Source organism: Panthera uncia, chromosome F2 (assembly GCF_023721935.1).
Source record: "Panthera uncia isolate 11264 chromosome F2, Puncia_PCG_1.0, whole genome shotgun sequence".
NCBI lineage: Eukaryota > Metazoa > Chordata > Mammalia > Carnivora > Felidae > Panthera > Panthera uncia.
This window is the reverse complement of record NC_064812.1, coordinates 37,952,177-37,963,998: the sequence shown is the minus strand read 5'-3', so window position 1 is coordinate 37,963,998 and position 11,822 is coordinate 37,952,177. Positions and strand designations below refer to the sequence as shown.

The following is an 11,822-nucleotide window of genomic DNA, read 5'->3' as shown; positions in this document are numbered from 1 at the left end:
TATCTGAGTGTGGTTTTGATTTGTATTTCCCTGATAAGGAGCGACGTTGAACATCTTTTCATGTGCCTGTTGGCCATCCGGATGTCTTCTTTAGAGAAGTGTCTATTCATGTTTTCTGCCCATTTCTTCACTGGGTTATTTGTTTTTCGGGTGTGGAGTTTGATGAGCTCTTTATAGATTTTGGATACTAGCCCTTTGTCCAATATGTCATTTGCAAATATCTTTTCCCATTCCATTGGTTGCCTTTTAGTTTTGTTGGTTGTTTCCTTTGCTGTGCAGAAGCTTTTTATCTTCATAAGGTCCCAGTAATTCACTTTTGCTTTTAATTCCCTTGCCTTTGGGGATGTGCCGAGTAAGAGATTGCTACGGCTGAGGTCAGAGAGGTCTTTTCCTGCTTATTTTCACTTATTTTTAAAGAAATGAAACATTACAGATACAGTTGAAGTACTCTGTATTTCCTTCTCTCTGTTTAACTTATCTTGAATTTGGTATTTCTCTTTGTCATGAAAGTATTCACACTCTAAATCTATCTGTAGCTATCACAATATATAGCATTTCTAAGAATGCTATATATATATATATATATATACACACACACACACACACACACATACATATCTATGTATATATATGTATATTTGTATGCGTTTATATATACAATTGTATACATAGCAAATATATCTATACATGTGATACGTTATACTGTTATTTATTTTTTCTCAATGTTACATTTTTAAGATTTATTAATGTTGATAAATTTGGCTTTATTTAGTGTTTTGTCAACTGTTGTAAACCATTAGTAAGTCACAGTATCAATTTCATAAATATAGTCAACTGAGTTTTGAAAAAGGAGCAAAGGCAATACTATGGAGCAAAGATACCCTTTTCAACCAATGGTGCTAAAGCAACTGGACATCCACATGTAAAAAAAAAATAAATCTAGACACAGGTCTTACAGCATTCATAAAAATTAACTCAAAACTGATTCAAAACCTAAATGTAAGTGATAAAACCCCTAGAAAATAAGAGGAAAAAATCTAGATGATCTCGGTTATGGTGAATACATTTTATTTTATTTTATTTTATTTTATTTTATTTATTTTTAATGTTTATTTATTTTTAATGTTTATTTATTTTTGAGAGAGAGAGAGACAGAGTGCAAGTGGGGGAAGGTCAGAGAGACAGGGAGACACAGAATCCAAAGGAGGCTCCAGGCTCGGAGCTGTCAGCACAGAGCCTCATGTGGGGCTCGAACTCAAAAATTGCAGGATAGTGACTTGAGCTGAAGTTGGATGCTTAACCCATTAAGCCACCCAGGCACCCCTGAAGACTTTTTAGATACAACACAAAGACATGATTCTTGAAAAAACAATTGACAAGCTAGAATTCATTGAAATTAAAAACTTCTGCTCGGCACAAGAGAATCTCATGAGAATGAGAGGACAAACCACAAAGAAAAAATATTTGCAAAACACACACCCGGTAAAAGACTTTTACATAATACATACAAAGAACTCTTAACACTCAAATATTAAAAAAAAAAATTAACCAAAAAAAAAAAAAAAAAAAAGGGCACCTGGCTGGCTCAGTCGGTTAGGTGTCTGACTTTGGCTCAGGTCATGATCTCATGGTCTGTAGGTTCAAGCCCCACGTGAGGCTCTGTGCTGACAGCTCAGAGCCTGAAGCCTGCTTCAGATTCTGCATCTCTTTCTCCCTCTGCCCCTCCCCACTCACCCTCTGTCTCTGTCTCTCTCTCTCTCAAAAGTAAATAAACATTAAAAAAAATTTTTTTTAAAAAAACAAATAACTCTTAACATTCAATAATAAGAAAATGAACAACCTGATTAAAAAATGAGCAAAACCATGAAAAGATAACTCACCAAAGAAGATATACAGATGGCAAATAAGCATATGAAAAGATGTTTAACATTATATGTCATTAGGGAATTGCAAATTAAAACAATAAGGTACAAGTAAACATCTAATAGAATGGCCAAGACCTGGTAAACTGAGAACATGAAATGCTGGCAAGGATATGGAGCAACGGGAACTCTCATTCATTGTTGCTGGAAAAGCAGAATATACACTTTGTTATTTATTTATTTATTTATTTATTTATTTATTTATTTATTTATTAAGTGTGAGCAGGGGAAAGGGACAGGGAGAAGGAGAGAGAATCTCAAGCAGACTCCACACTCAGCATAGAGCCAGACATGGGGCTTGATCCCATGACCCGATCCAAAATCGAGAGTCAGATGCTCAACTGATTGGGCCACCCACGTGCCCCACAATAATACACTTTGGAAAATAGTTTGGCAGTTTCTTACAAACTAAACCTACTCTTACTGTGTGATTCAGCAATGGTGCTCATTGGCATTCATCCAAAGGAGCTGAGAACTTATGTCCACACAATAATGTCCACACACGGATACTTACAGCAGATTTATTCCTAATTGACTAAACTTGGAAGCAAACAAGATGTCCTTCAATAGGTAAATGGATAAACTGTGGTACATCCATACAATGGAATATTACTCCATGCTGAAAAGAGCTATCAAGCAATGAGAAGACATGGAGGAAACTTAAGTATATATTACTAAGTGAAAGAAGCCAATGTCAAAAGTCTACACACTATGTGATTTCAACAGTATGGCATTTTGGAAAAGGCAAAACTATGGAGACAGTAAAAAGTGCAGTGGTTGCCAGAAATTGGGGAAGGGAGAGAGGAACAGGCATAAAACATATTTAGGGCAGTGACACTATTATGTAAATGTTGGATACATGTCATTATACGTTTGTCAAAATCCATAGAACATGAACCCTACTATGGAGTTTGGATTATATGTCAGTGTAGGTTCACTGATTATAATAGATGTACCACTATGATGGTGGAGTCCATAGTCAGGAAAGTGTGTGTGTGTGGGGACAGGGAATATAGGGGAATCCTGTCCTTTTAGTTCAATTTTTATGTGAACCTACAACTGCTCTAAAGAATAGTTCATTAACTAAGAAAAGCAAAACTTGGGGCTCCTGGATAATTCAGTCAGTTAAGTGTTGAACTTTGGCTCAGGTCATGATCTCAAAGTTCGTGTGTTCGAGCCTCACATTGGGCTCTGTGCTGACAATTCAGAGCCTGGAGCCTGTTTTGGATTCTGTATCTCTTTCTGTTTCTCTTCTGCTCACACACTCTCTCTCTCTCAAAATACATAAACATTAAAAAAAAAAAAAGAAAAGAAAAACTTCACCTGACTCTGGAGAACTATTGCCTATATAACCAACCTGCCTCAAAGGTTTCTTGAGAAAATGTAAAACTTATTTTTTTTTGGAAAAAAAAATATTACAATAAAAACACATAATAGGATATTTGGGAAAGGCTGTTCATTTTGACATTAAAAGAAAACCATGAACAATGAATGAAACATACAAATAAAAAGTAATTGGGATGCCTGGGTGGCTCAGTTGGTTAAGCATCTGACTCTTGATTTGGGCTCAGGTCATCATCTTACAGTTCATGAGATCAAGCCCTGCTTTGGGCTCTGTGCTGACAGCATGGAGCCTGCTTGGGATTCTCTCTCTCCATTTTTCTTTGGCCCTCCCTGGCTCATGCGCATACTCTCTCTCAAATAAATAAACATTTTAAAAAAAAGTAATTAAATTTATTTTGAGGAGCTAAGATGGCGGCACAGTAGCAGGATCCTCAGCTTGTCTCATCCCTTGAACACAACTGGATAACTGTCAAGTCATTCTGAATACCCAAGAAATTGACTTGAGGACTGACAGAAAAAACTGCACAACTAGAGGGAGAGAAGAGGCCACATTGAGGAAGGTAGGAAGTGTGGAGACAAGGTTTGGGGAAGAAACAGACTGCAGGTACTGCAGAGGGGAGGGAGCCCTAGTTGTAGAGAAAGGTGAGAGAGTGGACCACACAGGGATACACACAAGGAGAGTACTTCCCTAAAGCCATTGGCTGGGAAAACAGAGGGGCTGATTTTTGTGAATTTTTGCAACCAGTTGGGCTCAAAGACTGGAGTTTTAGAGGTCTAAATGGGTTTGGCTGTGATAGAATCCTGACGGCACTGCAGTTCTCCTGGACAGGAGACAGGAGACAGGCAAATAACCTTGGGGAAGACTGTGTGATCTGAGGAACTCCTAAGATGCACAGGGAGACTGTTCACTCTTTTTGGAGTGCATCTGTGTGAGGTCATACCCCTGCACTCAGGCACGACTGCCCTTGGTCAAACCTGCATTCCTGCCAGTGCAAAACCAAGAGTCGGATGCTCAACTGACTGAGCCACCCAGGCACACCGGACAAACTAGATTTTAAACCAAAGACTTTAACAAGAGATTAAGAGGGGCACTCTATCATAATAAAGAGGACTATCCAACAAAACAATCTAACAATTGTAAATATTTATGCCCCCAACATGAAAGTACCCAAATATATGAAACAATAACAAACATAAAGGAACTCATTGATAATAATACAGTAATAGTAGGAGACTTTAACACCCCACTTATAACAATGGATAGATAACTGAAGCAGAAAATCAACAAGGAAACTGGATTTGAATGACACACTGGGCCAAATGGACTTAATAGATATATTCAGAACATTTCATCCTGAAGCAGAAAATACATTCTTTTCAAATGCACATGGGACATTCTCCAGAACAGATCGCATACTACGTCACAAATAAGGCCTCAACAAGCACAAAAAGATCAAGACTATACCATGCATATTTTCAGACCACAATGCTATGAAACTTGAAGTCAATCACAAGAAAAAGATTGGAAAGACCACAAATACATGGAAGCTAAACAACATACTACTAAATAATGAATGGGTCAAATGGGAAATCAAAGAAGAAATAAAAAAAAAATACATGGAAACAAATGAGATCCAAAACTTTTGGGATGCAGCAATAGTAGTCATAAGAGGTAAGTATATACCAATACAATTCTACCTCAAGAATCAAGAAAAATCTCAAATAAACAACTAGTCTTATACCTAAAGGAGCTAGAAAAAGAACAAACAAAGCCTAAAGCCAGCAGAGTAAGGGAAATAATAAAGATTAGAGCAGAAATAAATGATATATAAACTAAACAACAACAACAACAAATCAAAGAAATTAGGGTCTGGTTCTTTGAAAAACAACAACAACAACAACAACAAAACTGACAGACCTCTAGCTAGACTTATCAAAAAGAGAAAGGACCTAAATGAATAAAATCACAAATGAGAGAAGAGAAATAACAACCAAAACCACAGAAATACAAACAATTATTATATTATAAAAATTATATGCCAACAAACTGGAAAACCTGCAAGAAATGGATAAATTCTTAGAAACATATAAACTACCAAAACTGAAACAGGAAGAAATACAAAAGTTGAACAGACTGATAAACAGCAAAGAAATTGGATCAGTAAGAAAAAATCTCCCAACAAACAGAAGTCCAGGGCTAGATTGCTTCCCAGGAGAATTCTACCAAATGTTTTTTCTTCTTAAACTTTTCCAAAAAATAGAAATAGAAGGAAAACTTCCAAATTCATTCAGTGAGGCCAGCATTATTGTGATCCCAAAACCGAGAAAGACTCCACTAAAAAAGACAACTACAGGCCAATATTGCTGATGAACATGGATGCAAAAAATCTCAGCAAAATACTAGCAAATTCAATCCAATAGTACATTAAAAGAATCATTCACCATGGTCAAGTGGGATTTAATCCTGGGCTACAACTGTGGTTCAATATTTGCATATCAATGTGATATACCACATTAATAAAGATAAAGGATAAGAACCATATGATCCCCTCAATAGATACAGAAAAATCATTTAACAAGTACAACATCCCTTCATGATAAAAACCCTTAACAAAGTAAGGACAGAGGAAACATACCTCAACATAATGCAGGCCATATATGAAAAATCCACTTTATTGGGGAAAAAGTGAGAGCTTTTCCTTTACAGTCAGGAACAACAAAGGGATGTCCACTCTCACCACTGTTATTTAACACAGTACTGGATATCCTACCCTCAGCAACTAGACAACAGAAAGAAATGACACCCAATTGGCAAGGAAGAAGTGAAACTTTCACTATTTGCAGAAGACACACTATATATAGAAAACCCAAAAGACTCCACCAAAAAATTGTTAGAACTGAGACACAGGTATTCAGTCGCAGGATACAAAATCAATGTACAGAAATATGTTGCATTTCTATACACCAATACTGAAGCAGCAGAAAGAGAAATCAAGGAATCAATCCCATTTATGATCACACCAAAAACCATAGGTACCCAGGACTAAACCTAACCAAAGAGGTAAAAGACCTGTACTCTGAAAAGTATAAAACAGTGATGAAAGAAATTGAAGATGACATAATGGAAAAACATTCCATGCTCATGATTGGAACAACAAATATTGTTAAAATGTCTATGCCACCCAAGGTAATCTACACATTTAATACAATCTCTTTGAAAATGCCACCAGAATTTTTCAGAGAGCTTGAACAAACAACCCTAAAATGTGTAAGGTAACACAAAAGATCCCAAATAGCCAAAGCAATCTTGAAAAAGAAAAGCAAAGCTGAAGGCATCACTATTCCTGACTTCAAGTTATATTACCAAGCTGTAGTGATCACAACAGTATGGTATTGGCATAAAAACAGACACATAGATCAGTGGGACAGAAGAGAAAACCCAGAAATTAACCCATAATTATATGTTAAATTAATCTTCAACTAAGCAGGAAAGAATAGCCAATGGAAAAAAGAGTCTTTTCAACAAATGGTGTTGGGAAAACTGGACAGCAACATGCAAAAGAATGAAACTGGACCACTTTCTTACACCATACACAAAAATAAATTCAAAATGGATTAAAGACCTAAATGTAAGACAGGAAAAAATCAAAATCCTAGTGAACACAGGCAGTAACCTCTTTGACATTGGCAGTAGCAACTTCTTACTAGATACATCTCCTGAGCAAGGGAAATAAAAGCAAAAATAAACTATTGAGACTTCATCAAAATAAGCTTCTGCACAGTGAAGAAAACAATCACAAAACTAAAAAGGAACCTTTGGAATGGAAGAAGATATTCACAAATGGCATATCTGATAAAGGGTTAGTATCCAAAATATATAAAGAACTTATCAAACTCAACATCCTTTTGGTTGTTGGTTATTCATAACCAATTAAATAATGGGCAGAAGACATGAATAGACATTTCTCCAAAGAAGACATACAGATGACCAACAGACACATAAAAAGATGCTCAGCATCATTCATCATCAGGGAAATGCAAATCAAAACTATAATGGGCTACCACCTCATCTGTCAGAATGGCTAAAATTAACAGCACAAGAAACAACAGGCGTTGGTGAGGATGTAGAGAAAAAGGAATCCTCTTGCACTGTTGGTGGGAATGCAAACTTGTGCAGCCACTCTGGAAAACAGTACGGAGGTTCCTCAAAAAATTAGAGATAGAACTACTCTCTGATCCAGCTATTGCACTACTGGGTATTTACCCAAAGGATACAAAGATAGTGATTCAAAGGGATAGGTGCATCTTGATGTTTATAGCTGGATTATCAACAATAGCCAAATTGTGGAAAGAGCCCAAATGCCCATCAATAGATGAATGGATAAAGAAGTGGTATATATATACAATGGAATATTATTCAGCCATAGAAAGGAATGAAATCTTGTCATTTGCAATGATTTAGGTGGAGTTAGAAAGTATTATGCTAAGCAAAATAAGGTAGCCAGAGAAAGACAAATGCCATATTATTTCACTCGTGGAATTTAATAAACAAATGAACATGAGTTGGGGTGGGGGAAGAGAGGCAAAGCAATTAACACTCTTAACTACATAGAACAAACAGTTACTGGAGAGGAGGTGGGCAGGGGGATGTGTAAAATAGGTGATGGGTATTAAGGAGAGCACTTGCTGCGATGAGCACTGGGTGTTGTATGGAAGTGATGAATCACTAAATTCTACACCTGAAACTAACATTACACTGTATGTTAACTGGAATTTAAATAAAAATTTGGAGAAAGAAAAAAATTATTTTGACTGGTTAGAAAACAGGGTGCAATGGAACACAGGTTGGAAACCAATACTTTTTTTCTTTTCCTTAAAACCAAACAAAAAAATCAATGACCAAATAATTTTCTCAAGGCAGGAATCTGGCAAATATTATTTGTTGGCTCCAAGAGAGAAATGGCATCCTAGAACAAAAATTGTCTAGTACATCATTATTTGTTTATACAGCATGGTAAAAAAATCTAGTTAAGTTTATATTAAATCACTGTTCTTATATATTAAATTGCCACACAAGACTAGGCCCTTTTTCTTTCTCTAGAACTACCAAGACCTGTAGATTCAATTCTAGACCACTAGGGCTTTCATACAATTAGTGGAGCTATTTTTCTATATTAAGATTTTTGAGTCACGGCAGCCTCTTTGCTTTTCACGTGAAATAGATAACTAACAAATTACTTAATTTACTTTGCTAATCCAGTAGGGTTTAATAAGACCCAGATCACATGGGTTGTTCATCAGGCTTTTTGTGAGGGGACAGTTGCTCTGAATTAGCAATTACCTGCTTCCCCCTCCCCCCTGAAACTTTCATAAACATAAAAAATCTAAATAGCTTGGCATCTTCACTTATGTCTCTTTTCTATTGCCGTTTCTAACACTGGTTCAAGAAATCGTAACTTGAATTCCAGTAAAGAGCTTAAAAAATTTTTTTTTTTTAACGTTTATTTATTTTTGAGACAGAGAGAGACAGAGCATGAATGGGGGAGGGTCACAGAGAGAGGGAGACACAGAATCCGAAACAGGCTCCAGGCTCTGAGCAGTCAGCACAGAGCCCGACGCGGGGCTCCAACTCACATACCGCGAGATCGTGACCTGAGCCGAAGTCGGACGTCCAACCGACTGAGCCACCCAGGCGCCCCTTTTTTCTTTTCTTTTTTTTTTTTGCTTAAAATTTTTTTAAATACTATGAACTATTTTGTTAAATGCAGCAATATGCGTGGGTATTTTAATCACTTTATAACGCAAGTCTATTTTCAAAATGCAGTAATTTTTTTCTTGAGGTTACCTAGAATAAGTCTGGCCAAAAATCAGGGAGCATGTTCTGTGTAAACCCAGCGTATATTTTTCTGAGTTAGGTGTTTGAGTTTCTCTGTTTTGTTAGTTTGCAAAATACTGGAAGGAGAGGTAGTATTTTATACATTCATTTCGTCCTAACAAAACCAACATAGCCTCTTAAAAGTCTTGAATTCATTTCTTATCAGCTATTTCTTTTCATTTTATCTCTGGGGGTTTTATATCCTTCTTCCTTCAGATATTCCCTCGAGTTTTCGAAAGTCCCACATCAGACTGCAACCCAATACTAGTTCTTCACGATCTTTTTAGCCATTCCTTTCTCGCCCGCATCAGCAGAGTTAGGCATACTCAACCACTGCTTTGCCAAAGAGCGCGAGGGTTTGTCCACACGTTTGGTCAAAATGCATTCCCCTAAATTACACATCCTAATTCCTTTAATTTTCCACTTTTCCTCCAGCAAGTGAACCTCGGATCGAAATTTAAATCTGCCCCCGCCTGCAACACCTCGCCGCTCCTACCTGCGACCTTCTCGCTATTGCCCTGCCTACTGAACCCAAGTTCCTCTCCCCGGGCCATCCGTTTCCCAAGAAAAACAATAGTCACTTGTGTTTTCGGGGCTTTGGTACCCGCTTTCTTCCTCCTCATCCGACCAGAGGCCCTCCGTACTTTCCCACCCATACGCGACCTCAACCTCCCGCAGCTGCTTTGCCTCGGAGCGCCACTTCCGGAGAGCCGGTGTCTCCTCTTTACCGGTCCGCCCACCTCCCCCGCGCATTTCCTAGAGCTTTGTCTTAAAACGCTGGCGGGGTCTGAGCGGGGACCAGGCTAGGCCAACACGAGAGTTCTCCCAAGAAGACGCGCCGAGTGGCTGCTGCAGCCTGGGAGCTCCGGCCCCGCTGCGGAGTCGAGTGGTGGCGGTGGCGGGACAGTTTGTTTTGAGCACCGAAGGGGCAACACCCGGAAGTGGCTCCGTACCGGAGCTGCGCCGCCGCCGGGGGCGGGTGCCGGGTGCCGGGTACCGGGAGGTGTAAGGGACGCCACAGTACTTTTTGGCGTAAGTGTCGGCGGAGGGTGCGGTACGGCCCCGGGGCGGGAGCCGGCCTAGTTCCCCTCCGAGTTCTACGGTGGTAGATCCGGCTGGGTTCCTGGAGGCGAGGGCCTCGTGGGGCGGCTGGGCTGGTGAGGGTTTGTGGCGGCCAAAGGGGATCCCCGCTCGCTTCATTCTCCCACCTCAGGGGATTCGCTGTCTTCAGTTCAACCCTATTCCTCCCACCCTTCGCCAGGCGAGTTGAGGGCAGTTGTACTAGTGAGGAAGTCGCAGTTGGAGGAGAGAGTCCACTCGTTTTTTTCGGCTTCAGGGAAGAGGCGAGCGGCTGCTTTAGTGGGGACTGTTGCTTTTCGGCCTTTTCAACCCCTCTTGAGAAATGCTTTTTCTTTGGCTGCACCACCGACTCAGTTACTTTTCATGTTTGCCTTTACCCCCTTCAGCTTCTGACTTTGACTCCTCTGCACCTTAAAAGATGCTGGAGTCCTATGTGACTCCAATTTTAATGAGCTATGTGAATCGCTACATCAAGAATTTAAAGCCGTCAGATCTACAGCTTTCACTATGGGGTGGAGACGTGGTTCTCAGCAAGCTCGAGTTAAAGTTGGATGTGCTGGAACAGGTAAGCTGTGTAGCTGTCATTACCTGGAAACATTTACAGCTTGTTTAGGAATTCTCCTGCACTTCGGCTTTATGCTTTAAAAGCTTAAATTTTCTGTTAAAGTATTCTGGGTTACCCTGAAACTACAGACCTTCTTTTACGGAAGTTTTTTTTTTTTTTTTTCATGGTTTGTTACTAGTGATGGTTTGTTAGAATTGGATTCCCAAAGGTGCCTCAACAAATAGGAAAACAGTTTCATTGTGCTTGTCGGAATTGTTCAGTCTGCTTACTTAGTTCTCAAACATTACCGGACAGGCTAATATACATTGCTAAGATTGTGAATGAAGCTGGAAAATATTACATTGCCATTCTCTTTTGGGGAATGGAAGGGTCTGAAAGATAGCAAGAAAGTGCTGCCTCTTAAGTAGGAAAGATGACATTATCTGTGGCATCTTCAGAGAATTGAGTAAACCCAAATTGAGAATGCCAGCAAAATTAAAAACTTTCTTACTCTTTAGGCTTTTTTTCTGTTAGCTTGAGGTTGGTCTGATGTAAATGAACTGTAATTTAAAATTTCATATATTAATTCATTGAGTTCATTTATTACTAACATGCCAGGCAACTCTCTTAGGCCCGGAGATACAAAAATTATCTGTGGAAACTCAGAAGAGCCAGACCAACCGCTTTGTAGGAGATAAGGGAAGTCTTTTTTTTTTTTTTTTTTTTTTTTAAAGCGTTAGTAAGGGATTTTATTTTATTTTTTAAATTAAAAAGTAAAAATATCAATAAATATTAGAAATTCAAATCATGCAAAAGCTATTAAGTAAAAAAAATGAAAGTCTTTCTACTCCCACTGTCTAGGGCTGTCCACTATTAATATTTTTATTTGGGTGTTTCCAGACATTTTCCTATGCACGTATCAATGCAGGTATCATCATGCATAGGAGATAAGGGAAGTCTTAATCTGATGGTGAAAGTTAATTTTATATTCCACTCTTCCTGTATTATTGAGTAATCTAGAGTTATCACTAAGAAATAATACTCTTGGTTCCTTCCC

At 38.6% G+C, this 11,822-nt stretch overlaps 1 protein-coding gene across 14 annotated transcripts in view; it reads left to right on the top strand.

Moving 5' to 3' along the window:
- Window positions 1–9,618: 9,618 nt before the first annotated feature.
- VPS13B (vacuolar protein sorting 13 homolog B) overlaps window positions 9,619–11,822 on the top strand; it is an 805,502-nt gene continuing 803,298 nt past the window's right edge. For 2 of the 14 annotated variants that reach the window (XM_049633571.1, XM_049633572.1), the window contains exons 1-2: window positions 9,645–10,173; window positions 10,608–10,786. In XM_049633571.1, the coding sequence (XP_049489528.1) occupies window positions 10,640–10,786 (147 nt within the window). In that variant the 5' untranslated portion in view covers window positions 9,645–10,173; window positions 10,608–10,639. Of the gene's footprint in view, window positions 10,174–10,607; window positions 10,787–11,822 lie in introns of all 14 variants that reach the window. The other 12 variants (XM_049633574.1, XM_049633576.1, XM_049633567.1 and 9 more) reach the window with 11 other exon arrangements.